Raw genomic sequence first — 26,734 nt, forward strand, 5'->3', positions numbered from 1 at the left:
GCAGAAATGTCAATTATATTCCACATAATAATTCACATTTCCTTTTGCAGCAGGGTTATTTTCCTGCTGTAGAAAACTGGCTCAAATTATAATCCTACATCTGTAGCTAGCCAGCTCACATAATTACCAGAACATTACCAGCCCTCTCCTTTCGGTAAATCTGACCATGACTCCATTTTGCTCCTCCCCGCCAACAAACAAAAACTGAAGAGGTAAGTTCTGGTGAAGTCTGTTTTGGTCACATGGACTGGAATATGTTCTGGGTCGCCTCTGGGGATAACATCAATGAATACACCGACTCAGTCACCAAATTATAAAAAAAATGCATAGAGCATAGATGACGTGATACCGATGGTGTCTTTCAACACTTACAAGAATCAACAACCGTGGATTGATGGCAGCCTTGTCGGTAATTGAAGGAGAGAGATTGTGACCGGGGACAATTGTATGGTTAAACAGTACAAATACGACCTACGCAGATGGATCAAGATGGCGAATTACAAGTATAGAGACAAAATGGAGGAGCAATTCAGCTGGTCGGACAAGAGGTATATGTGACAGAGTCTTTTAAGGATCACGGATAACAAAAGAAAGCCAGTCACTTCGTGGACACCAACGCCGCCCTACTGGACGAGCTAAACACATTTTTCTCTCGCTTCGAGCATAACTACTCTGAGCTATGGTCTCCACAGAGGACGTAGGTAAGTCGTTCAAACAAGACGGCATCCCGTCTGCAGACCAGCTAGCTGTTGTGTTTTCAGACATTTTCAATCTCTCTCTAGCTCAGGCAGTTACTCCCACCTGCTTCATCCCCGCGCCCAAGAAAGGGAAAGAAACTGAACTGAATGACTGCCAACCCATAGCTCTCACTTCCGTCACCATGAAGTGCTTTGATTGGCTAGTCAAAGAACACATCATCTCCTCCCTCCCCAACACAGTCAACCCTTTCCAATTCCCCTACCGCCCCGACAGATCCACGGATGATGCAATCGCTATTACACTGCACACTGCCCTCACACACCTGGACAAAAGGAATGCATATGTGAGGATGCTATTCATCGACTACAGCTCGGCCTTCAATACCATAGTGCCCTCCAAGCTCACCACAAAGCTCAAGGCCCTGGGACTAAACTCCTCCCTATGCAACTGGGTCCTGGACTTCCTGACGGGCTACCACCAGGTGGTGAAGGTAGGCATCATTACCTCCTCCACACTGACCCTCAACACGGGGGCCCTCCAAGGGTGCATCCTCAATCCCTTCTTGTACTCCCTGTATACCTATGACTGCGTGGCCTGTCACAGGTCCAACTCCATCATCAAGTTCGCTGCTAACATGACAGTAGTAGGCCTGATTACCAACAATGATGAGATGGCCTACTGGGAGGAGGTGGGCACTCTGATAGATTGGTGCCAGGTAAACAAACTCTCCCTCAACATCAGCAAAACATAGGAGCTGATTGTGAACTTCAGGAGGAACCAGGCTGGACACGCCCCCATCCTCATCAATGGGTCCGCCATGGAGAGAGTCAAAAATGTTAAGTTCCTCGGCGTACACCTCTCAGGAGCTGAAACAGTCAAACCACATGGACACCATGGTGAGGAAGCCACGACAGAGTCTCTTCAAACTCAAGAGGCCGAAAAAAATTCAGCCTGTCAGGGCTGTCACAGTGTTCTACAGGAGCGCCATAGGGGGCATACTGACCTGCACTGCTGACCGCAAGGCGCTACAGAGGGTGGTACGGTCAGCCGAATGCACCATTGGGAGCACACTGCCTGCCCTCCAGGACACCTACGCAGGAAGGCCAAGAATATCATCAGGGACCCCGCATTGAGGTAGTCATTCAAAAATCGTGTTCAACACTATTATTGCACATAGCGAGTCCATGCAACTTATTATGTGACTTGTTAAACACATTTTTACTCCTGAATTGATTAAAGGCTTGCCACAACAAAGGGGTTGAATACTTATTGACACAAGACATTTCAGGTTATTATTTTTTATTAATTTGTAAAAAAAATTCTAAACACATAATTCCACTTTGACATTGTGGGGTATTGTGTGTAGGCCAGTGACACAAAATGTGGAAAAAGTCAAGGGGTGTGAATACATACTGAAGGGACTGTATATATTTATGGAGACAAGCAGAAGAACCCTTTTTGGTTCTACTTAGCACCTGTTTTCTATGAGAGTATGCCGCAGGATAATTTGGGGATTTTATTATTTTATCACTGTGGTTAATGCACGTCCTATGGTAAACAACTGAACTGATATTATATACTAAATACAGTTTTATTCTTTTTTGTATGACCATGTATGACCATTTATGTCTTAAAGTGAACCGGTATTTGAATGGAGTACTACAATGGCAGCCCACAGGTGGAAAATTATGGACATTATGAATAAAAACATGTTTTAAAACATTATTTGATAGCGAAGGACACATTCAACCCAACGAAGCAACTCCTCCGCCTGCTCGTGTCAGTGTTCATGGTTGAGACTGTTTCTACCATTGCCTCTCTCTGCTTTCTGAGCACCTGCGCTTGCTAGCCCGCCCTCCTGCAAACATAATGCCTACTGAGACCCCCCCCTTTTCTCCACTGTAGAGAACAGGTTTCCAGCACTTGCCAGAGCTGCTCGCAATGGACAGCGCTGTGAAGATGCAATGATCTCTTTCACGGCACGACCACTTGAATGAAATTACTGCTGACAAGCGGTCTTAACACAGAACCGAGAGACCGAGAAGGAGAGTGAGAGAGCAAGAGGGAAAGCGAGAGAGAAGGAGGGCTCTGTGGACTATCTTTGACACAAAGAAACAGGGTTTTGAATCTGCAAACCAAGGAGCTTCTATCACATCTCTAGTTGCTCTACATCTAGAATAGCCAAGATGGAAGAAGATTTGGATGAGGGTCAGACTCAGAAAGGTAAGGAAAGAGAGAGTATTTTTTACATTTAAGTGGATGGATTGAGATTCCCTTTGAGTAAAATCTTCCCCTAATTTCTTTGTCTGTCAGTGGACTATTTATTCAGAAAGGATTGGGTAAATAGTTGGTTAATACTCTGGGTATAAAATAGCATCTGTTATGGTTGTTCCTTTGTCCACTGAGTGTCTGCTTGACTGAAGTGTGTTTGTGTGTCGTCCGCTGTCGAGACAGTCAGAGAGTGGTGTGAACTGCTTCTATGAGCGTTGACTGTGAAAGCACAGGGAGAATTGTCTTTGTTCACAGGCGTCTCGGTAAGGCTCTCGCATGCCTGTCGAGATGGCTCAGGGGAACATTGAAGACAAGAGACCTCGAGCCAGCTCTGTTCACTAATAAAACCATTGTATCCAGACTATCCACATGTCCAGCTATTGTATTTAAATCAAAGCTCTTTTTTTATTTTAACAAACTCCCCCCCAAAAAAAAAAATCTGGATTTGATGCATGTCAGAAATTCTCTCTTGTTCATGTGCATGCAGGGTATGTTGTTTGCTTTGTGCAGAGGGGTTGCTATTTATAATGTAAACCCACCCCCTCCCACTAAACCAGTGTTAAGTGTATGTTTGAGGGGTAAATAGCTGTGTACTGTATAAATACATTTGTTGACCAGGGCGCTGGCATTAGTTTGAATTTGCATTCCTCCATATTAATAAAATTGCTCACTGTATGACAAAAGGATGCTATCATTCTCTGAGGTGTGTCTCCCCCCTTCACTCCTCCTTCCTTCCTTTTTTCCCTCCATCCCAAGTTCTGTGCACGTGACAGGGCTTTATACGTCTGTGCTTCTTTCCTCCCCTCCTCCCCGTCCCTCCCACCCTCCTTCCTCTCATCCCTGAAAACCTGTGAGTGCTTCACAGGCATGAGTGAGAGCTGAAACAGTTACCATGGCACTGGCCAAGTCTAGTCATCATCCCTGCAGCTACTCTCTGCTCCGTTCCTGCAGATTACATTTTGGTACCCTGGCCAATCAGTTTACTCAGTGTCTGTGTGCATATGAGTGTGTTTGTGTGTGTGTGAGTGTCATGGATGCTAGTTTACCTAGAAATACTTATTACAAAGTGGCATACCTTTATTGTCTGGTAAGGTGTTAATACCATTAGTGGCTGCAATATGACATTGGCTCAGGAATTCTATTTTCACAGTATGGTTCATGACTCTATAAGACTATAATGTCTCCAACCTGTGGGATGACTACCGGAAACTTCCTGATAGCAGTGTTGATTAAATACCGATCAGTCACCGTTACTAGGTGTGCACTCTGTGTGAATTCTATATCCTTGAATCCCAATCTGTCACGTCATACAGTTGGCAATCTCCCTCAATGTTGATCCATCTGAAAGAGACGAGCACCCAGGCTTTACATGCATGTCTGTAGTACACCACATCCATTCATTTGGCTGAGGGAACCAGCTAGTTAGTCTACATATAATTACTTAGCCAGCCACGCTTTCCGCTACTGGTTCTGCGGCCCCACTGGCACATATCTTCTCCATCAAATCTGGAAAGTTATACATAAAACATGGCGCTAAAGCAGTTTGCCTGAGTGCTGCTTCACATTAACGTTCTTCTTTATTGCTTCCTCACTGAATCAACACACTGACTGATGAACTTCAGTAACCTGGTCCCAGACCTTTTTGTGCTGTACATCCAACGCCTATGGCCTTACGTCATGCTAAACCAGGACAATGATCATAGGAGTTGGATACAGCACAAACAGATCCGGGACCAGGTGTAACCGGTGCGAAATGCCTAGCTAGTTAGCGGTATGTGCTAGTAGTGTTCAACCGGTGATGTCACTCGCTCTGAGACCTTGAAGAAGTTATTTCCCTTGCTCTGCAAGGGCCGTGGCTTTTGTGGAGCAATACGTAACGGAGCTTCGTGGGTGGCGGTTGTTGATGTGTTCAGAGGGGCCCTGGTTCGAGCCCAGGTTCGGCTAAAGAGAGGGACGGAAGCAACACTGTTACACATGCTAGAACTTCATCTAGGGACACTTAGCTAGATGTCTAGTGTTGAAACAAGATGATTTGATGCTCCTGTTTGCAATTATGAGGTCCGAATGCATGAATAATGTAAGCGCCAATGTAATAGGCTGGCCTACATGCTGCTACAGTATAGTATATGTAGTGTGTCTTGCCCACTAGAAAATAATGGAATTTTGGTTCTCCTTTAATATTTGCAGTTTGGTTCCACCTTGCAAACCTAATCCCCCCCCCAAACAGAAAAAGCAACATCAAACAAACAGAAAATTGCCCCAAAACTGTCATGACATTTCAAGTACTGACACAAGGAAAATACATTTGACTATGCACAGCTAGAGTAGCCATATTGAGGGGGACTTGAGTATGGTCTCACAGTATTACCCTCACAGTGAGGTTGTGTGTTTTATGGTATACTTAAAAAAAAATAACAGTAGTAATCCAAAGTGCAGCCATAAATAAACCTATTATTTGGCAAGCACCAAAACAACACTGAGTTATAACTATGTAATAATGATTAACACACTACATATGATCTAATAATGATCTATAAACTACCTATAAAACAACAACCCCTCATAAAGGGAAGATTGGGCCTTACTCTTATATTACGAGTTCTAAGTCTCTTGTCGCTTGGATGAGACAATTATTCACATGCCCACTGCAAATTGTACTACGTTGGTGCTAGATGAAAAGAACAGCATGGTCACCTTGCTGTTATCAAAGACTGGCTTAAGAGCACATGACAGCGGAGATTTAAAACCCTCCTGGGAGGAAGGACAATTAATGACTTGGAGTCCCTGCCTTGAGGGCCTCTCAAATGGCTTTATGATGTCTATATTTAATGTTTTCTGGTGTTTTCTTAGATGACAAATTATTTTCCGTTTGACATTCTTAGGAGTTGTGGAGATCATTTGACATTGTTGCAAACAATGAACGGGAACATGTAGGAGTTATTGTTACATATGGAGGCAGATATCACACTATTAAACAATAGACAGGTGTACATTAGAAAATAGGAGAAGAAGGCAGACATGAGTGCATTTGCCATTCTGGTAAATACAGGAAACCAAAGATTAGCAGATGGCCAAAGCCATACGTGCCTTGAAGTGCATTTATGGAAAGAGCAGGACACCATTATGAAGATAAAATAGAGAGGAAAGGCCATAAGTGCTTAGGGTAAAGGCCATAAGTGCTTAGGGTAAGATAGACATATTAATTTTAGGAGACAGGAGGGTCCTGCCACCATTATAATCTAATCAAGAGCAGATACAGGCGTTATTGGGCGTAAACAAGCAGGAAGCCTGAAATGAAGGATAATAGTGGCAGATGACCTAGGAGAAGTAATTTAATTAAAGTATGTAATGATCTCATGTGTGTGTGTGTGTGTGTATATAAGACAGAGCCAGTGCTCTGGGAAGGTGTGTGATCCGCGGATCACCCCGGCTTGTGATACATTGTATTAAAAGTCTTTATTGATTTTACAAGTTCTTATAAGAGTGTTATATTTCTGAGACGATTATCCACGACAAACACTGCTACAGTAGCGTTGATTTTAGTCTGAACTGAAGTCGTTGATCTTTCACTAGTCATGCCACCTAGCTTTTACCATGCTTTCCCCCCCCACTTATATATACAGTGTTGTTATGTGCTCTGTGCTGTAACCAGAAATCTGAGCAAACTCTCAGGAAGCAGCGTCATTAAACAGTTATGCTTTTATTTAATAGTCTATGTGACCAAACCTATCATTTTGGGGTGTCTGGTCGCAATCTGACCCCCCAACCTCAGAGAACCCTGAGTCCATTATGTATTTAAGAGGACAATCACTTGTAAGTGCACTTTCTCTGGGGTCATTCCTCCACCAACTGTCACCTTCTATGAGGTCACCTGTTATATGTGGACCAGAGCTCTATAGGTCATCTGGAGCCCTTTCCTGGCATTAGGGGCACCATGGACTAGCCAGGGGGCTAACATGAGAGAAGAGCAAATGTCATGCACGTACTGTACGTAACATGACATTTAATGGTTCAGACACAACGTAACTGTACATGCATTGTAAAAGAGCATATTTTATACCTCTCAGTACTGCTTTGTAAATCCTCAAAATAACAATAAACACCCACAAATAGTTTGCGTCACACTCTTTTTTTTTTACCATTAACAAAGGGTTACAAGGTCTATTTTAAGGGACTTTCAATTGTCATGTGACAGGAATTGATCATCTTAGTGTTGATCTTCTGTTATATTGCTACTGATATTACAGATGTAGTTTAGCTTTCTAATGGAAGAGGGGTACTTCTTAATAATAATGTCAATTACAGAGTTATAGATTGGGCCTTACAATTATTGTGGGGTTCAAGAAACTGATCAAATATTGGAAAATATTGTATTATGGGATCTCTATGGTCCTCCTACTCAGACTGCAAATCTCAGATTGTGAGTCAGATGCACCAGCTGCTCTCTTCATCTGTTAGCCAAATGTAGCGCTTCATGCCGCGTGCCACAAGTCACCGACAACAACAGTGGACAATCCTAATTCCCCCAAATAAAAATGGCTTAAATCAAAACGAATTTGTTATGTTAAAACATTAAATGAAGTCATAATCATCTGTCCTCGCTTGATACCGAGGAATCAATTCCACTTTAGGTAGCAATTGTAATGACATACTGCTGTGACTGCTCCAGCTCTGAACGAAAGGAAAAATGGAGTAAGGCCCACCTGTTAAGACTACCTGAGCCAAGGGAAGGAATTAGATCTCCTTCTGTTCAACTCGGTTGATCAAGTTTTATTGCCAATGTGTGATAATGTGCTCAGGAGTCTAGGCTCAATAGAGGGAAAAATCAGGTATTGTATTGCTGTAGTATATTACATTTAAACTAATGAAATGTGTAATCTGGAACCATTACCACACATCATATGCTCTATTGTCCCCTACAAACTGGACATTTGTGGTATAATGCAGCATTGCACATTTTGAGCCCCTCTAACATGGCCTGTGACATTTCATGGTTTCATACATGGTTTTCCCTCTCCCAAAAACTGATTATCCATGGAGTTAATCTTCTCACACAGTGAATTCTGGCTCTCTCCACTGCCAGCTGACCTGCTCTTCCACTTCCATTGTTTTGGACTCCAGCTGCATCCCTATGGAGGTCAAGGGAATTCCACCAATTGTTCCCCAAAATGTTGTCACAGTTATTAGGTGAGAGTGGGGTTAAGTTGAGCCATCTTTTACATTCAGCATCACTCCGCCAAGGGAAATATGATACACTTTCTAACAAAGATATTTACATACAGTACCAGTCAAAAGTTTGGACACACCTACTCATTCAAGGGTTTTTCTATATTTTTACTATTTTCTACATTGTAGAATAATGAAATAGCACATATGGAATCATGTAGTAACCAAAACAATGTTAAACAAATCAAAATATATTTTAGATTCTTGAAAGTAGCCACCCTTTGCCTTGATGACAGCTTTGCACACTCTTGGCATTCTCTCAACCAGCTTCACCTGGAATGGTTTTCGAACAGTCTTGAATGAGTTCCCACATATGCTGAGCACTTGTTGTCTGCTTTTCCTCCACTCTGAGGTCAAACTCATCCCAAACCATCTCAATTGGGTTGAGGTTGGGTGATTGTAGAGGCCTGGTCAGCTGATGCAGCACTCCATCACTCTCCTTCTTGGTCAAATAGCCCTTACACAGCCTGGAGGTGTGTTGGGTCATTGTCTTGTTGAAAAACAAATGATAGTCCCACTAAGCGCAAACCAGATGGGATGGCGTATCGCTGCAGAATGCTACTCTGCGTCTCACAAAGACACGGCGGTTAGAACCAGAAATATCCCATTTGGAGTCATCACACCAAAGAACAGATTTCCACCGGTCTAATGTCCATTGCTTGTTTTTCTTAGCCCAAGCAAGTCTCTTTTTCTTATTGGTGTCTTTTAGTAGTGGTTTCTTTGCCGCAATTCGACCATGAAGGCTTGATTCACACAGTCTCCTCTGAGCAGTTGTTTTTGAGATGTGTCTGTTACTTGAAGCATTTATTTGGGCTGCAATTTCTGAGGCTGGTAACTAATGAACTTATCCTCTGCAGCAGAGGTACTCTGGGTCATCCCTTCCTGTTGCCATCCTCATGAGAGCCAGTTTCATCATTGCGCTTGATGGTTTTGCGGCTGCACTTGACTGACCTTTGTGTCTTAAAGTAATGATGGACTTTCATTTCTCTTTGGTTATTTGAGATGTTCTTGCCATAATATGGACGTATTTGGTGTTTTACCAAATAGGGCTATCTTGTGTATACAACCTCGTCCTTGTCACAACACAACTGATTGGCTCAAACGCATTAAGGAAATAATTTCCACAAATGACCTTTTAACGGGCCTCCCGGGTGGCGCAGTGGTCCCCAGAGACTCTGGGTTCGAGCCCAGGTTCGGTCGCAGCCGGCCGCGACCGGGAGGTCCATGGGGCGACGGACAATTGGCCTAGCGTCGTCCGGGTTAGGGAGGGTTTGGCCGGTAGGGATATCCTTGTCTCATCGCGACTCCTGTGGCGGGCCGGGTGCAGTGCGCGCTGACCAGGTCACTAGGTGTACAGTGTTTCCTCCGACACATTGGTGCGGCTGGCTTCCGGGTTGATGCGTGCTGTGTTAAGAAGCAGTGCGGCTTGGTTGGTTTGTGTTTCGGAGGACGCATGGCTCTCGACCTTCGTCTCTCCCGAGCCCGTACGGGAGTTGTAGCGATGAGACAAGACAGTAACTACTAATTGGATACCACGAAATTGGGGAGAAAAAGGGGGGTAAACATTATTTAAAAAAATAAATAAAAACTTTTAACAAGGCACACCTATTAATTGAAATGCATTCAAGGTGACTACCTCATGAAGCTGGTTGAGAGAATGCCAAGAGTGCGCAAAGGGTGGCTACTTTGAAGAATCTTCTATTTTGACCTGTTTAACAATATTTTGGTTACTACATGAATCAATGTGTGTTATTTCATAGTTTTGATGTCTTCACTATTATTCTACAATGTAAAAATATTAAAAATAAAGAAAACCCTTGAATGAATAGGTGTCCTAACTTTTGACTGGTCCTATATATTTCAGAATGTTCTGTAAACACAATTCGACACAATCACTTTTTGTCTTTCAATCATTTTAAAGCATTTGAATCTTTTCAACACAGGTTTTATCACCTAACAAACACTTTGTACTTTTTGTTTACAATTTAAACATATGCCACTTACACCAAGGCAAACATTTTGACTATTAGCCCACACAGTGACAAGGATGCACTTTCATGTTAGGTTTAGAACCTCATATTGAAGCTTATAGAGATCTTTAAATTAGCTACTTTGGTTTAGATACAAGCATCATGAAACCTCTAACCCAATAAATGTATTTGACTTGGTGAAAATCAGTTTCAGACCTAACTTGCTTACCACTTTTCCATGTGGTTTCTTTCTTCACAGACTCCATGAAATGATGACCTCTTCATTAATATTTGGTCAAATTATATATTTTGTATATTGTTTCGTATAAAGGGTGGCTCAACTTACGCCACTCTCCCCTAATGGCCAACGTCTGAGGGTTTTCTCATTGTTCTCAATAATGTTCAGCAGGTGCTCAAAAAACACGACAACATATTTCAATAACTTTTCGGTCGGGAATGTCTTATCTTTTATCGAAAGTTATGATTTTATATGATGTGATCATATTACCAGAAATATGAATTGAGCATCTATAAACTTTAATGGTAAATCTTATAATTTTGGACTGAACTTAAAATCACACATTGGAGACAACTGCACGAAACCTGCTAGCATGGTTAAATATTTCACCAACCATTACAGAAGCATGTACATCGGTTGGGGGCTTGATTAATTCAGTCCCTTTCAAAACCAATGCCTGGGCTTTCAGACCTGACCTGGGCCTGTACTGTACTTCACCCCAGAGGGTTATCTGTGTAATGAGTCTCATTCACCCATTGTCCTAGTGAATTTGTTGACACACAGTAACTGGGTCACAGCTCTGAAGTACCCTGTCTATTCTCAGATTTTGCACCGTGGTTGACATGGTAACCATACTGGTTGATTAAACATGCGCAGAGTAATAAGGGGTGTGGAGAGCTCTGAAAACCTGCTTGCTCCAGGCAGGGGAAGAGGCCGAACGAACGGTATAGGGAAAGCGAGCGCCAAGACACGAACTCCTCCGACATTCACAGACTAAAACATCCAACCATACCCCCCCACTGCTTAGTGTAAGTCTCCAGGCTTCCAGATCTAGTGAAAAATAAATGTGCAAATGTACCTTACGTACACCACAAGCCACTCCAAACGCACTCATTTGCTTTCTCTCATGTACTCTCTTTCCTTCTCTCTCAAGATCTCCCTCTGTCTCCTCACCTCTTCATCATCAAACTTTGCATGATCAATGTTTTATGAGAGATGACCATTATATGATGGCAACCTCAACCATTTATATGAGTCATGGGTTTCTGAGGGTTTGTGCATGCGTGCACGTTTGTGTGCTTATGTGCATTTGTGTGTGTCCGTGTACCCCTTTTGCCTGTCGGACATGGTGCAGACAGATGGGAGAGAGGTGGGAATGGGGAGGGGGGTGTCCTTTCTCTTTGTATTAGAGAGAGACGCCTTCTGTTGATTGGACTGGAGAGACGGGTCACGGACAAATTACAGGCTGACATTTTTTAAGAGGGGCTTTTTCTGTGGGGGACAATTGATCCTTCTCTAAGCCCGCTCCCCTTGGTTACTGTTGCAACATCAGACAACATTTCCCTCTGAAACCCAATTCCTCATTCAAACTACAAGGGAAAACCCCTCATCAATGATCTCAAATTGTGGTTGTATTACACAGTGAAAATAAACAGACTACCACTTGCTAATCAGAAGATTCTTGGGTATGTTGTGGTGGACTGTTATTACAATTGCACTGTAAGCATACAGTCAAAGCTATTAAGTGTGCCTTGAATTCTAAATAAATCCGTGTCACCAGCAAAGCACCATCACACCTTCTCCTCCATGCTTCACGGTGGGAACCACACATGCGGAGGTCATCAGTTCACCCACTCTGCATCTCACAAGACACGGCGGTTGGAACCAAATATCTCAAATTGACAGATCAAAGGACAGATTTCCACCGGTCTAATGTCCATTGCTCATTTTTCTTGGCCCAAGCAAGTCTCATCTTCTTATTTTCTTATTGGTATCCTTTAGTAGTGGTTTCTTTGAAGCAATTCGACCATGAAGGCCTGATTCACGCAGTCTCCTCTGAACAGTTGATGTTGAGATGTGTCTGTTACTTGAATTCTGTGAAGCATTTATTTGGGCTGCAATTTCTGAGGCTGGTAACTAATGAACTTATCCTCTGCAGTAGAGGTAACTCTGGGTCTTCCTTTCCTGTGGCGGTCCTCATGAGAGCCAGTTTCATCATTGCGCTTGATGATTTTTGCGACTGCACTTGAAGAAACTTTCAAAGTTCTTGAAATTTTCCGCATTGACTGACCTTCATGTCTAAAAGGGATGATTGACTGTAATTTTTCTTTGCTTTTTTGATCTGTTCTTGCCATAATATGGACTTGGTCTTTTACCAAATAGGGCTATCTTCTATATATCCCCCTACCTTATCATCACAACACAACTGATTGGCTCAAACGCATTAAGGAGGAAATCATTTCCACAAATGAACTTTTAACACATGTTACACATGTTAATTGAAATGCATTACAGGTGACTACCTCAAGAAGCTAGTTGAGAGAATACCAAGAGTGTGCAAAGCTGTCATCAAGGCAAAGGGTGGCTACTTTGAAGAATCTGAAATATACAATAAATGTTGTTTTGTATAACACTTTTTTAGTTACTACATGATTCAATGTGTGCTATTTCATAGTTTTGATGTCTTCACTATTATTCTACAATGTGGAAAATAGTAAAAATAAAGTAAAACCCTTGAATGAGTAGGTGTGTCCAAACTTTTGACTGGTACTGTATATATTTTTTTCTAACTTCTCGCAAATCTCAGTTTTGGAAGAGACTGACTTTATGACCAAAAGTATCCTATTTACGCTTTTGTAGTACATTTTCACTCTAGAATAAATGTTTCTGACTCATATCGATGACACAAAGGTCATGTTCAAGAAGTTTCTTTTTAGGGGCTACCGCTCTTTAAAGGGACAGTGTGAGATTCTGGTAGACTTCTAGTCATTGTGCTTATGCTAGTTAGCATTGGCTCGCAAAACTACCAACAACTTCCTTCAAACTGCACGTACAGACATAAAAAATGGTATCCATGAGTTCATCTGAGTCATCTGCTTAATTGCCAGAATCTTGCACTATCCCTTTAAATGATGATCATACTATGCTCTTGAACTTTATTTGTATGAAACCTACAACTTAGGACACCATTAAATATAAAATGAACTTACTACGGTACATCAAAACATGGCTACATGTGGATAAGCTTTAAGCTACAAATAAATGCTGAATCAAGAGACAAGCTCCACCTTCAATTGACCTTTCGCTATGCCCCGTCCCAGAATTTGGAGCAACCAATCGCAATGTTCTGGTGGATAGCAACTGGCATCAAGTCCAACTCCTCGATCAAGCTCAGCTTGGTTGAAGCCAATGAGGGCAATGGCAAAAACAGAGTTTATCAAATGACAAATTGTTTAAATTGGCTAAATAATTGAACAGTGCACCAAGGGTACTTGCAACTGTGATTCCTGAAATGCAAGGCCTGTTGGAGTATTTGTTAATCTGAAATTGCTTGGTTGCTGGTTAGCTAGATCTCAGTCTCATTGGCCACCATTGAAAGTGTTTCTAATGCTAGAACGCCAGATAGTTAGTTAATATGATTTGTTTACTCCAATTGAATGTTAGCTAGCTAAGTTAGCTAAACTTTGCAAAAAAAGAAATGTCCTCTCAATTTCAACTGCGTTTATTTTCACCAAACTTAACAAACAAATATTTGTATGAACATAAGATTCAAAAACTGAGACATAAACTGAACAAGTTCCACAGACATGTGACTAACAGAAATGGAATGTGTCCCTGAACAAAGGGTGGGCAAAATCAAAAGTAACAGTCAGTTTATGGTGTGGCCACCAGCTGCATTAAGTACTGCAGTGCATCTCCTCCTCATGGACTGCACCAGATTTGCCAGTTCGTGCTTTGAGATGTCACCCCACTCTTCCACCAAGGCACCTGCAAGTTCCCAGACTTTTCTGGAGGGATGGCCCTCACCCTCTGATCCAACAGGTCCCAGACGTGTTCAATGGGATTGAGATCTGGGCTCTTCGCTGGCCATGGCAGAACACTGACATTCCTGTCTTGCAGGAAATCACGCACAGAACAAGTAGTATGGCTGGTGGCATTGTCATGCTGGAGGGTCATGTCAGGATGAGCCTGCAGGAAGGGTACCACATGAGGGAGGAGGATGTCTTCCCTGTAATGCACAGCGTTGAGATTGCCTGCAATGACAACAAGCTCAGTCCGATGATGCTGTGACGCACTGCCCCAGACCATGACGGACCCTCCAAATCAATCCCGCTCCAGAGTACAAGCCTCGGTGTAACGCTCATTCCTTCAACGATAAATGTGAATCCGACCATCACCCCTGGTGAGACAAAACCGCGACTCGTCAGTGAAGAGCACTTTTTGTCAGTCCTGTCTGGTCCAGCGACGGTGGGTTTGTGCCCATAGGCAACGTTGTTGCCGGTGATGTCTGGTGAGGACCTGCCTTACAACAGGCCTACAAGCCCTCAGTCCAGCCTCTCTCAGCCTATTGCCGACAGTCTGAGCACTGATGGAGGGATTGTGTGTTCCTGGTGTAATTAGGGCAGTTGTTGTAGCCATCCTGTACCTGTCCCGCAGGTGTGATGTTCGGATATACCGATCCTGTGCAGGTGTTACTCGTGGTCTGCCGTTCACGCAGATGAACAGGGACCATGGGCATCTTTCTTTTGGTGTTTTTCAGATTCAGTAGAAAGGCCTCTTTAGTGTCCTAAGTTTTCATAACTGTGACCTTAATTGCCTACCGTCTGTAAGCTGTTAGTGTCTTAACGACCGTTCCACAGGTGCATGTTGATAAATTTTTTTGTGGTTCATTGAACAAGCATGGGAAACAGTGTTTAAACCCTTTACAATGAAGATCTGTGAAATTATATGTATTTTTACGAATTATCCTTGAAAGACAGGGTCCTGAAAAAAAGGGTTTCTTGTTTTGCTGAGTTTATATTATGAATAAAACTCATCTGCTGTCGACATCAGGATACGATTTGAGAGCAAGTTAGCTCCAAGTGGTTAACCTTTTCTCAATCTAGGGGGTGCTGTTTCCACTTTGGAAAATATCGTCTCCAAATTAAACTGCCTCATACTCAATTCTTGCTCGTACAATATGCATATTAGTATTACTATTGGATAGAAAACAATCTCTAGTTTCTAAAACCGTTTGAATTATGTCTGTGGGTGAACCAGAACTCTTTCTGCAGCGAAATCCATGACAGGAACTGCGAAGGTCTGAAAACGAGCCTCTGTTCTCAGATCAGTTTAAAGCTCTGTATGTATCCTATGGGTCGACATGAACTGCACCCGCCTTCCCCTGGATGTCAGTAACCAATGAGAAGTGGAATGGAGTTTCTACGTAGTTCTCAGACATTATAAAAGGCCAAGGAACGAAGGGAGCTCTCTTTTCGACATTCGTCATTACACAAAGCAAGACCTCAGGATGGCATTTTGAAACGCTCAGTTATCGGCCTTAGATATATCCGTCTGTAATTTAATTCGATATAGGTGTTAGAAACATCATAACGAAGTTATTTTAAACCGAGTTATATCAGTTTATGCGAGTATATTGCTATTTTCGGAATTTCCTTAGTATTGCGTTTTGAGGATTTGGGCATGTTGTGGCCACATAGCTATTGTTAGCTGCTAATTCCGAAGTTGAAGACGACGTTTTACAACCAAGCAACGATTCTTTTGGACAAAGGACACCTTGCCCAAGATTCTGATGGAAGCTCGTCCAAAAGTAAGAGCTATTTATGATGTTATTCCGTATTTATGTGGAAAAATGTAAACGGATTTGTCCGCCATTATTGCGGCACTAGTCTGGCTGTAACGCACACTGTATGTCTAGTAACGTTAATTTAAAAAATCTAACTCAGCGGTTGCATTAATAACTAATGCATCTTTCATTTGCTGTCCAACCTGTATTTTTTTGTCAAGTTTACGATTATTTATTGATTAGATTAGGTGCCTTTCCAAGATGGCGCCGGCCAGAATGCATGACCTGTTGCCACTGATCACATTGTATAACCACGATTTGTGCTGCTAAATATGCACATTTTCGAACAAAACCTATATGCATTGTGTAATATGATGTTACAGGACTGTCATCTGACGAAGTATATCAAGGTTAGTCCAAAATTATATATCTTTTGCTGTATTGTTACGATCGCTAACCTGTGCTGCTGGTAAATTGCTTGTGTTTCTGGCTATTGTGCTAAGCTAATATAATGCTATATTGTGTTTTCGCTGCAAAACACTTAAAAAATCTGACATATTGGCTGGATTCACAAGATGTTGGGCTTTCATTTGCTGTACGCTGTGTATTTTTCAGAAATGTTTTAAGATGAGTAATTAGGTATTTGACGTTGGTCTCTGTAATTATTCTGGCAGCTTCGGCACTATTTCAGATTGCAGCTGCAATGTAGAACTGTGATTTATACCTGAAATATGCACATTTTTCTAAAAAAACATATGCTATACAATAAATATGTTATCAGACTGTCATCTTATGAAGTTGTTTCTTGGTTAGTGGCTATATATATCTTTATTTGGTCGAAATTGTGATAGCTACCCATGCAGGAAAAAAATGGTGGGAAAAAAAGTTGTGTCTTTTGCTATCGTGGTTAGCTAATAGATTTACATATTGTGTCTTCCCTGTAAAACATTTTAAAAATCAGAAATGATGTCTGGATTCACAAGATGTGTATCTTTCATCTGGTGTCTTGGACTTGTGATTTAATGATATTTAGATGCTAGTATTTACTTGTGACGCTATGCTAGGCTATGCTAGTCAGCTTTTTTACTGTGGGGGGTGCTCCCGGATCCGGGATGGTGTGGAAGTAGAAGTTAACCAGCATGGCTACCACAGCATTTTGCAGTGATACGCCATCCCACCTGGTTTGCGCTTAGTGGGACTATCATTTGTTTTTCAATAGAACAATGACCCAATACACCTCCAGGCTGTGTAAGGGCTATTTGACCAAGAAGGAGAGTGATGGAGTGCTGCATCAGATGACCTGGCCTCAAAAATCACCCAACCTTAACCCAATTGAGATCTTTTGGGATGAGTTGGACCGCCGAGTGAAGGAAAAGCAGCCAACACGTGCTCAGCATATGTGGGAACTCCTTCAAGACTGTTGGAAAAGCATTCCAGGTGAAGCTGGTTGAGGGAATGACAAGAGTGTGCAAAGCTGTCAAGGCAAAGGGTGGCTACTATAAAATATTTTATGATTTGTTTAACACTTTTTTGGTTACTACGTGATTCCATATGTGTTATTTCAGAGTTTTGATGTCTTCGCTATTATTCTACAATGTGTAAAATAGTAAAATAAAGAAAAACCCTTGAATGAGTAGGTGTGTCCAAACTTTTGACTGGTACTGTATGTCACGGAATTAAAGGTACCGTAACTGTGTTCCTTGGGTTGAGTTCATTTTAATCCTGCCCACATACATACAGCTGGCAACACCTAAGTAATTATACATTCGGAGCGGTTTGGCTTGGGGGTGTGGTTTGATGTGGGTGTTTCTTGGGTGTGTGCTTTCCACCACCAAGACACACCCATCTGTCAGAACCTTGCCTGCAGAACAAACAAACCTCCTGCAAGTTGAGTTCAATAACTACAGGCAGGTGTATGGTGAGATGCCAAAGGAAGCTTTGAATAGGTCAGTAGCCTACAGTGTAATGTGAGAAGAACGCAATTGCTGAATTTATGTAGATATTCTAATCTAAGTGTTTTGATAATTGTCAAATGTAGTAATAGGTCCATGTAGAATAAACAACCCTTTATATAATACTATAGAAGCAGTGTTCTGCTAATATAACAATGTGCACATTTCATCTTTCATTGTCATTCCCAGCCGATACAATGGCTATCGGCATTTTGTCTTGTGGTAATAGAGCTACCTTGGAAACATGTCAGAGTGGTCATACCTTCCTGTGTGGTGTCCCATATTTTTTATGGGCTCCTAACCAACTGTGCTATTTGGTTTGTTTTTTCGCATTGTTTGTAACTAATTTTGTACATAATGTTGCTGTTACTGTCTCTTATGACCGAAAAGAGATTCTGGACATCAGAACAGCGATTACTCACCACAAACTGGACAAAGATTTTTTCTTTAATGAGTCCGACGCGAAGGATATACTGCTTTGTCAAGACAAGGCCCAAATCCCAGTCACCCGCGTGAAGAAAAGGAGAAAAAGGGGAGCCTTGTAAGAATTTGCCAACGAGTAGGTAAACCACCACCACCCTCCATATTATTGGCCAACGTACAATCATTGGAAAACAAACTGGACGATTTACAATTAAGACTGTCCTACCAATGGGACATTAAAAACTGTAACATCTTATGTGCATCGTCAGGACAGAGCAGTGACGTCTGGCAAGACGAGGGGCGAGGGTGTGTGTCTATGTGTCAATAACTGCTGGTGTGCGATGTCTAATATTAAAGAAGTCTTGAGGTATTGTGCGCCTGAGTTAAAATACCCCATGATAAGCTGTAGACCACACTTTCTACCATAATAGTTCTCATCTATATTATTCGTAGCCATCTATTTACCACCACAAACCGATGCTGGCACGAAGACCGCACTCAACGAGATGAATAAGGCCATAAGCAAACAAGAAAATGCTCATCCAGAAGCGGGCCTCCTAGTGGCCAGGGACTTTAATGCAGGCAAACTTAAATCCGTTTTACCTCATTTCTACCAGCATGTCACATGTGCAAGCAGAGGAAGAAAAAAAACTTTAGATCACCATTTTTCCACACACAGAGACGGATACAAAGCTCTCACTCACCCTCCATTTGGCAAATCTAACCATAATGCCAGATGTAGACTGACTGGCTCCAGATTGAATCAGATTCAGGCCAGTGAATACGTTACAGTATGCAACCAACTGTGACATGTTTTGCTATGGCCCTGGGTTGGTTTGAGTTTGTTGCTGCTAGTTAGTACACTGTTGTACAGTAGTCAGACATGAGTTAGCTAGTACCACCATAGCTGCATCCAATATTTATCTGTGCCATAGACATGGATTGCACCTCGGATGCTGGCGACTGTTCAGTCTAAATTACACTGTTACAGTGGCACTGAAATATGATGACATTGCTAAAGTAGGCAAATAATTAGTAGGAAACAACTTTGCCATATGATGTGGTCAAATTTACTTTAAATGGCAATGTTGCCATTACTGTTACTGGCAGAATTTGTAAAAAAATACATTATATATACAAAAGTATGTGGACACCCATTCTAATTAGTGAATTTGGCTATTTCAGCTACACCCGTTGCTGACAGGTTTATAAGATTGCTGGTTATGTATTTGGTAGTCTATGATCTAGCTACTGGTATACTCACCACCACTGGGGACCAACAAACTCCAACCACCTATTCCGCATCATGACAGGCTCCAACCATAGTTGTTGGCTGTACATCCTGCTGGAAGCATACATTGCATGTTCAATCCATATAGGGCTTTTCAGTCTCAAACAGCAGTGGTCCTTTGTACGCGTTGGTTGGGGGTGACGAAACAGATCCCCATTCAACGAAGGGAAGCAAAGTGGGCGTGGGGGTGATTTACATGTGGAGCTTGGCAAAAAGGGGCATGATTTGTTGAGATAATTATAATCCAAACCCAAACTTCAATTACTCATTTGGACGCACTGTACCAAAAAATTTTAAGACGAGACTGACTTTATGACCAAAATTATCCTATTTACACTTTGTAGACAATTTTGACACTAGAATAAATGTTTTTGACTCATATTGATGCCACATAGGCCGTTTTCAAAGGGATTAGTTGTTTTTTAGGGGCAGTCGCTCTTTAAGCATCTTTTAACACAGGCTTAACGCCTAACAAACACTTTATACTTTTTTAAAACACTTTTAACATAGGGCAGGCCTGTTGTTACCTTCTATCCCAGAGACGCCTTGCATTATGCCTGGGAAGAAAACGTTTTGTTTCAGCTTTCCATTGTCTCAACCATTGGCTCAACTTACCCCAAGGCAATCATTTTGATTATATTATCCCACATAAGGATGCACTTTCATGCTAGGATTGGACCTCATATCGAAGATCATTGAGACCCCAACTGATGTATAGAACAATCTTAAAAGTATCTACTTTGGTTTAGATACAAGCATCAAGCAACCTTTAACACAAATTATTTTGACTTTGTTGAAAATCTTGTTTTTTTACCTAACTTTCTCCATGTGGTTTCTTCCTTCACCTCTTCCTAAATATTTGGTAAAATTATACATTTTGTGTATGGTTTCCTAGAAACCCTGCTGTTCTATCCGCATGCATTGATGTCAGAGGGACAAAACAAGTTTGCTGTTGGCATTACCTTCTTTGTTGTTGTAATATGACATGGCAGTTTTGCCAGGATTCCAGATGTAATACGCCTGTAGCCATGAAGTGCTTTGAAAGGCTGGTCATGGCTCACATCAACATCATTATCCCAGAAACCCTAGACCCACTCCAATTTGCATACTTCCCAACAGATCCACAGATGATGCAATCTCTATTTCACTCCACACTGCCCTTTCCCACCTGGACAAAAGGAACACCTATGTGAGAATGTTATTCATTGACTATGGCTCAGCATTGAACACCATTGTGCCCTCAAAGCTCATCACTAAGCTATGGACTCTGGGACTAAACAACTCCCTCTGCAACTGGATCCTGGACTTCCTGACGGGCCGCACCCAGGTGGTAAGGGTAGGTAACACATCTGCACGCTGTAACACACCTCCTGTACTCCCTGTTCACTCATGACTGCACGGACAGGCATGACTCCAACATCATCATCAAGTTTGTCGATGACACAACAGTGGTAGACCTGATCACCGACAACGGCGACAGCCTATAGGGAGGAGGTCAGAGACATGGCCGTATGGTGCCAGGATAACAACCTCTCCCTCAACGTGATCAAGACAAAGGAGTTGATTGTAGACTACAGGAAAAGGAGGACCGAGCACGCCCCCATTTTCATTGACGGGGCTGTATTGGAGCAGTTTGAGAGCTTCAAGTTCCTTGGTGTCCACATCACCAACAAACTATCATGGTCCAAATGTTATGCAGCTGTACCATCAAGAGCATTCTGACTGGTTGCATCACTGCCTGGTATGGCAACTGCTTGGGCTCCGTACGCAAGGCACTTCAGAGGGTAGTGCGTACAGCCCAGTACATCACTGGGGCCAAGCTTCCTGCCATCCAGGACCTCTATACCAGGTGGTGTTAGAGGAATGCCCTAAAAATTGTCAAAGACTCCAGCCCCCCTAGTCATAGACTGTTTTCTCGGTTACTGCATGGCAAGCGGTACCGGGGCGCCAAGTCTAGGTCCAAGAGGCTTCTAAACAGCTTCTACCCCCAAGTCATAAGACTCCTGAACATGTAATCAAATGGCTACCCAGACTATTTTCTATGCCCCCCCCCCCCCCCCCTCTTTAACACTGCTGCTACTCTCTGTTATTATGTATGCATAGTCACTTTAATAACTATATCTACATGTACATATTACCTCAATTTCCTCAACTATCCGGTGCCCCCGCACATTGACTCTGTACCGGTACCCCCTGTATTTAGCCTCGCTGTTGTTATTTTACTGCTGCTCTTTAACTATTTGTTACTTTTATTTCTTATTATTTTATTTTATATTTTTAGGTATTTTTTTATTTTAAATGTTATTTTAAATGCATTGTTGGTTGGGGCTTGCGAGTAAGCATTTCACTGTACCTGTTGAACTTGGGGCATGTGACAAATACAATTTGATTTATAAATATGAGTTAAGTAGGCTATAAAAGACAATATATTTAATTGTTAACCATTAGCCACCTTTGGCCATTCTGTGAAAACATATGTAACAGTTAATTTAACTTGTCTCCAAGCAACACTGTAGCTGCTCTCAGTTTTGGCATGACAAGGAGTAGCAAGAAGTGGCATGATGGCACAAACAGACTGGTACCTACAGTAGGCTAGCAAACCTCGTCTTCTTGCTAAATACATCGCACTAGAGAGAGCGAATGCTCCCTTTCATAACATATACACAAAACATTTACAGCAGGGATGCTGTAATATGTTTTTACTAAGGAAAATAGTACTGTAAAATATTACAGCATCTTTGCTGTAAAGCAAAATTACAGCATTAAGCTGGCAACTCTGGCACCAGTATAACGCTGTAGCTTTACAGGGAAAGGTTTACAGTGCACCTAAACTGATCTTGGCCAGTTGATACCCAACAACAACACACCCAATCATATTTCACTGTGAACATGATCAATTGGAACACCCAGTGGTAGCTCATTCAACAGGGATCTTTCTCATCCCAGGTAATGTAACACTATTGCAGCCGCCGTGAATAACGGATGGAAGTGGCTGGCGCTGTGCTGTGCCTGTGCTGCCTTGCTAAATTATGAAGAAAGCATCCAGTGGCTCTTTCAGTCAATTCACACTAGTTGTCATTTTCCTTAGCATAGCGTCAACACACAAAGAGTCAGGAATCTCAAGATCAATGTAGTGCTGTGAAATTAGACTGGGATGATGGGAGGAGTAGCTGTTGTCTTCCAGTGGAGAGTTGTTGAGATTGAAAACTTGTTAGAAGACAAAAGTGCCATGGAAATCTGTGTTAATGCCAAGATATGGTATCTCCTTCTCCTAGAAATATTGAATGAGTAATGAAAATTTTGGCCATATTATCTTTTGGTGATACATACGGTCGTTGGAATTATTTATACAATATATTGATGACATACTGTATATTATCGGCCTATTGGTCTAATGCGAATTTGCTACCGATCCTTGTCATTATATGATACCATCAATTGCCTTTATACTGACAAAGCATACCGTAACCTCAATTGCCTGCCAATCATGAATTCCCTATCCCTCGAGACAGAGTTTGATGTGATCAACCCATATCCATCCCAGTTGCCATGGTAACACCATCCCATGTAGCTTTAGTCTTCATTGTTCAGGTCCCAGGGATATTATAACAGTATTTGTCATGGCTAGTGATCCATATATCCCACCACCGCCTATTAACTCTGTCCTGTCATAAGCAGCCACGGTGTTTCATTATTGATTCCAATGGCAGGCGTATACATCAACACTAATGTGAATTCCTGCAACGTTTCTGCAATGGAAGTGTGGAAGCCAAGCTATGCCAAAAAATGTATAAGTTATGAAAAGACAAACATTTATATATATATGTTTACCTTAGGTTCCTATTTTAAACCTGTGTAGTTTACATGTGTTGTAACATACTAATGGTTTGTAATGATAAATAGACACAACTTAATGTAAAGCATTACAAAGTTTCAGATTACCCTTTTAAAATCTAGCTCAAATAAATGTGTCCTCCAATTATGGGTGACACACCTGAATAATGCATAAGCCTAATAAAACCATTTTAACGAACATGACGAGTCATTAACATCAATGGGCAATTAAGTCGCATGCCCTCAATACAACAGAGAGGTCTCTGTTACAGCTAGGCACACTTGACACTCTTATTGTCACCCATTCCCACTGAAAGTGAAGAGAGCCCTTAAATAGAGATGTCCTAGCTGGGAAATGATGTGAATCGGCCATGACGATACAGGCTGGCATTGGATTACAACTGCGAGGATGCAGATAGGCTAGCCTAGGATGAGGATCAGTCTGAGACTCTCAGCCCTCCCCAACCTAGCAGGCTGTGGCGGAGGTAGCTAGCTAGACTACTTGGTATTCCATTCACAGTCTGTATAGAAACATAAGCAGAGCGTGGAGGAGGGAGGAAGAAGAGTGCTATTGCGCTCGCATCGCAGAGAAAGGGAAGATCAACACGAGGCGTGATAGAGTAAATGACTGCCTGGCTGCTATGATGGAGATGTAATTGATTGGTATCTTTGAGAATTACAATAAAAATGGACTCGGCTTGGTTTATAGACTTTTTCTTTTTGAATGGGAAACGTGAGCGGGGATTGAATAAGGATGAATGGGGAAGAATTCATCAAGCGATGTAGATGCACTGGAGGAAATTCTCCAGTCGTATGAGCGTGAAATTACATTTGTGCATTTCAATAGCGCTGTTCATTGATTTGGGGAGCATATTTCAGAGTGCAGTGGGAGGAGAGCAAATACTATTTGACTCAATATCTGACCGGGAAAGAGTGAGGTTCACTAATAAAATTGAAATGGGACAAACCTGATGCATATTGCATTAGCCTGAAAGAAAGCCACGCATGTACAAAAGGTATTTGTAGAGTATGTTGGCATAGCAGCCATTACTCATAGGATTAACTCACTGTCCAGATACATACACAAGCATTAACATTTCCATGGGTGTGTGATGCTTTCCTAATATGAAACAATAATCCAGTCAAATACAGCCTTACATTCCATTCACAGACACAAAGACACAGACTGAGGAACGGAGAACTCTTATTAACTATTCCCCCTGATCCCCTGGGATTTGTGGCCAGACAGAGTGGACGGCCTGAATGCCTAGAGGTCAGACTTCACCTAGGGCTCAGGCTGAAAGGGTCAACTGCACCAGGGCTTTGCTGGGTTCAGTAGGTGTTCAGTTGAGTTCATCTCATTCCTCATACTAAGCTGTATATCAATTTCTGGACCTAGACTGCATTTCACCAATGTGTAGAGGATAACCACTGTGTATAAAGATACCATACTGTACCACATTGTTCTTAGGTGAAGAATTGTTACAGCTCTAGTTTGTTGAATGAAGAGTGGACCAAGACGCAGCGTGGAAAGTGTTCATGATTTTAATATTCAAAAACACTCAAACAAAATAACAAACGCACACAGTTCTGTCAGGCAGAATCACTAAACAAAAAAACAAGATCCCACAAAACCAAAAAGGAAAATGACAACTTATGTATGAACCACAATCAGAGACAACGATAGACAGCTGCCTCTGATTGGGAAACACACACGGCCAAAAACAAAGAAATAGAAAACATAGACTTTCCCACCCGAGTCACACCCTGACCTAACCAAACATAGAAAATAATAAGGAACTCTAAGGTCAGGGCGTGGCAAGAATCTCCTGTGTCGAAACCCCATGAAGTGTGCCACCCAGTCACATAATATTAATGTTTAAAAACAGTTACCAAAAACAGACCCCAGGTTAGTCTGATTGATTCCTCTCAAGATTATTGTCCAGCACCTTCAACAAATACTCTCAATCATGTTTTTCTCCAACCTTCTGTTGTCCCATGGCTGCGATTTACTGCATATAGTGACAATTCCCTTTTATCTTGTGATGTCTGACCTTCTCTGTCTCTCCTCTGTGTGTGCTCAGGATGCCTGGAGTGCTGCATCAAATGCCTGGGTGGCATCCCGTACCCGTCGCTCATCGCTACCATCCTGCTGTACGCTGGGGTGGCACTGTTCTGCGGCTGCGGGCACGAGGCCCTCTCCGGGACCGTCACCATCCTGCAGAACTACTTCGAGGTGGTCCGGGGACCCGTGGATTCCTTGGACGTGTTCACCATGTGAGTAGACTACACACCTGGGAGCTACACTGGAAACATTCAAGATGTACTGCTGTGTACCAACTGAAAGTTACTCCTATACCAAGTAGCTGCTATGTACAGTAATTGCAGACGGGGCAGAAAAGACAAACATTGTATTCTGGTAAAAGAACACTGTCTCAAACAAGGCGACAAACATGTCCCCCACGAATGATGCAGCGCTCCTTCTTTGTTCCAATTAGTGACAATTATTCCAACGTATGTTGTGTGGATTAATGGATTAATGAGAGGGAGAGAAAAAAACGAATTTGATTTTTCCCCTTTGCTGGAAATTTAAAGTTGATAGCTGACTATGGGCGGTATGTTAGAGAATGGACTATACTGCTTGAAAGGGAGATGCATTGATATAAAAAATGATTTGATTTTACGGGCAGACATTTGTACTAATAGTAGTCTTGCCAGACTATACTGATAGTAACATAATGGTTGATCTCAATGAATTGACTGTGACATCATGACATTGATAACTTCCAAGATGGCGTAACAGTCAGATGTGTGTATTTGTCTTGTCCCGTCCTGTATCGTGTTTACATCCTTTTCTTCATATATATTTTAATTTCTTATGTATGTATTTTAATGTCACTTTCCATCTACGGACTGAATATACTCTCCTACAACTCGCCTCACCCAATGTGGTACGGATCTGCTATTTTTATACTTTAGAACCGGAACCCCCATCAGAAGCTAAACATCCTTTTTCTGGACCCTGTCTTTCAAAGATAATTCGTAAAAATCCAAATAACTTCAGAGATCTTAATTGTAAAGGGTTTCCCATGCTTGTTCAATGAACCACAAACAATTAATCAACATGCACCTGTGGAACGGTCGTTAAGACACTAACAGTTTACAGACGGTAGGCAATTAAGGTCACAGTTATGAAAACTTAGGACACTAAAGAGGCCTTTCTACTGAATCTGAAAAATACGTGCCTTAGGGCATGCTGCAAAG

General features: G+C 42.0%; 1 protein-coding gene across 1 annotated transcript in view; it reads left to right on the forward strand.

The window, feature by feature from the left end:
- The first annotated feature begins 2,597 nt into the window (after positions 1–2,597).
- The window catches only part of LOC139581126 (neuronal membrane glycoprotein M6-a-like), a 36,721-nt gene continuing 12,584 nt past the window's right edge, over positions 2,598–26,734 (forward strand). The window contains exons 1-2 of the mRNA XM_071410578.1: positions 2,598–2,922; positions 25,555–25,747. Coding sequence (XP_071266679.1) covers positions 2,886–2,922; positions 25,555–25,747 — 230 coding nt within the window. The 5' untranslated portion in view covers positions 2,598–2,885. The remainder of the gene's footprint in view (positions 2,923–25,554; positions 25,748–26,734) is intronic.

The sequence above is a fragment of the Salvelinus alpinus genome, chromosome 7 (genome assembly GCF_045679555.1).
Source record: "Salvelinus alpinus chromosome 7, SLU_Salpinus.1, whole genome shotgun sequence".
NCBI lineage: Eukaryota > Metazoa > Chordata > Actinopteri > Salmoniformes > Salmonidae > Salvelinus > Salvelinus alpinus.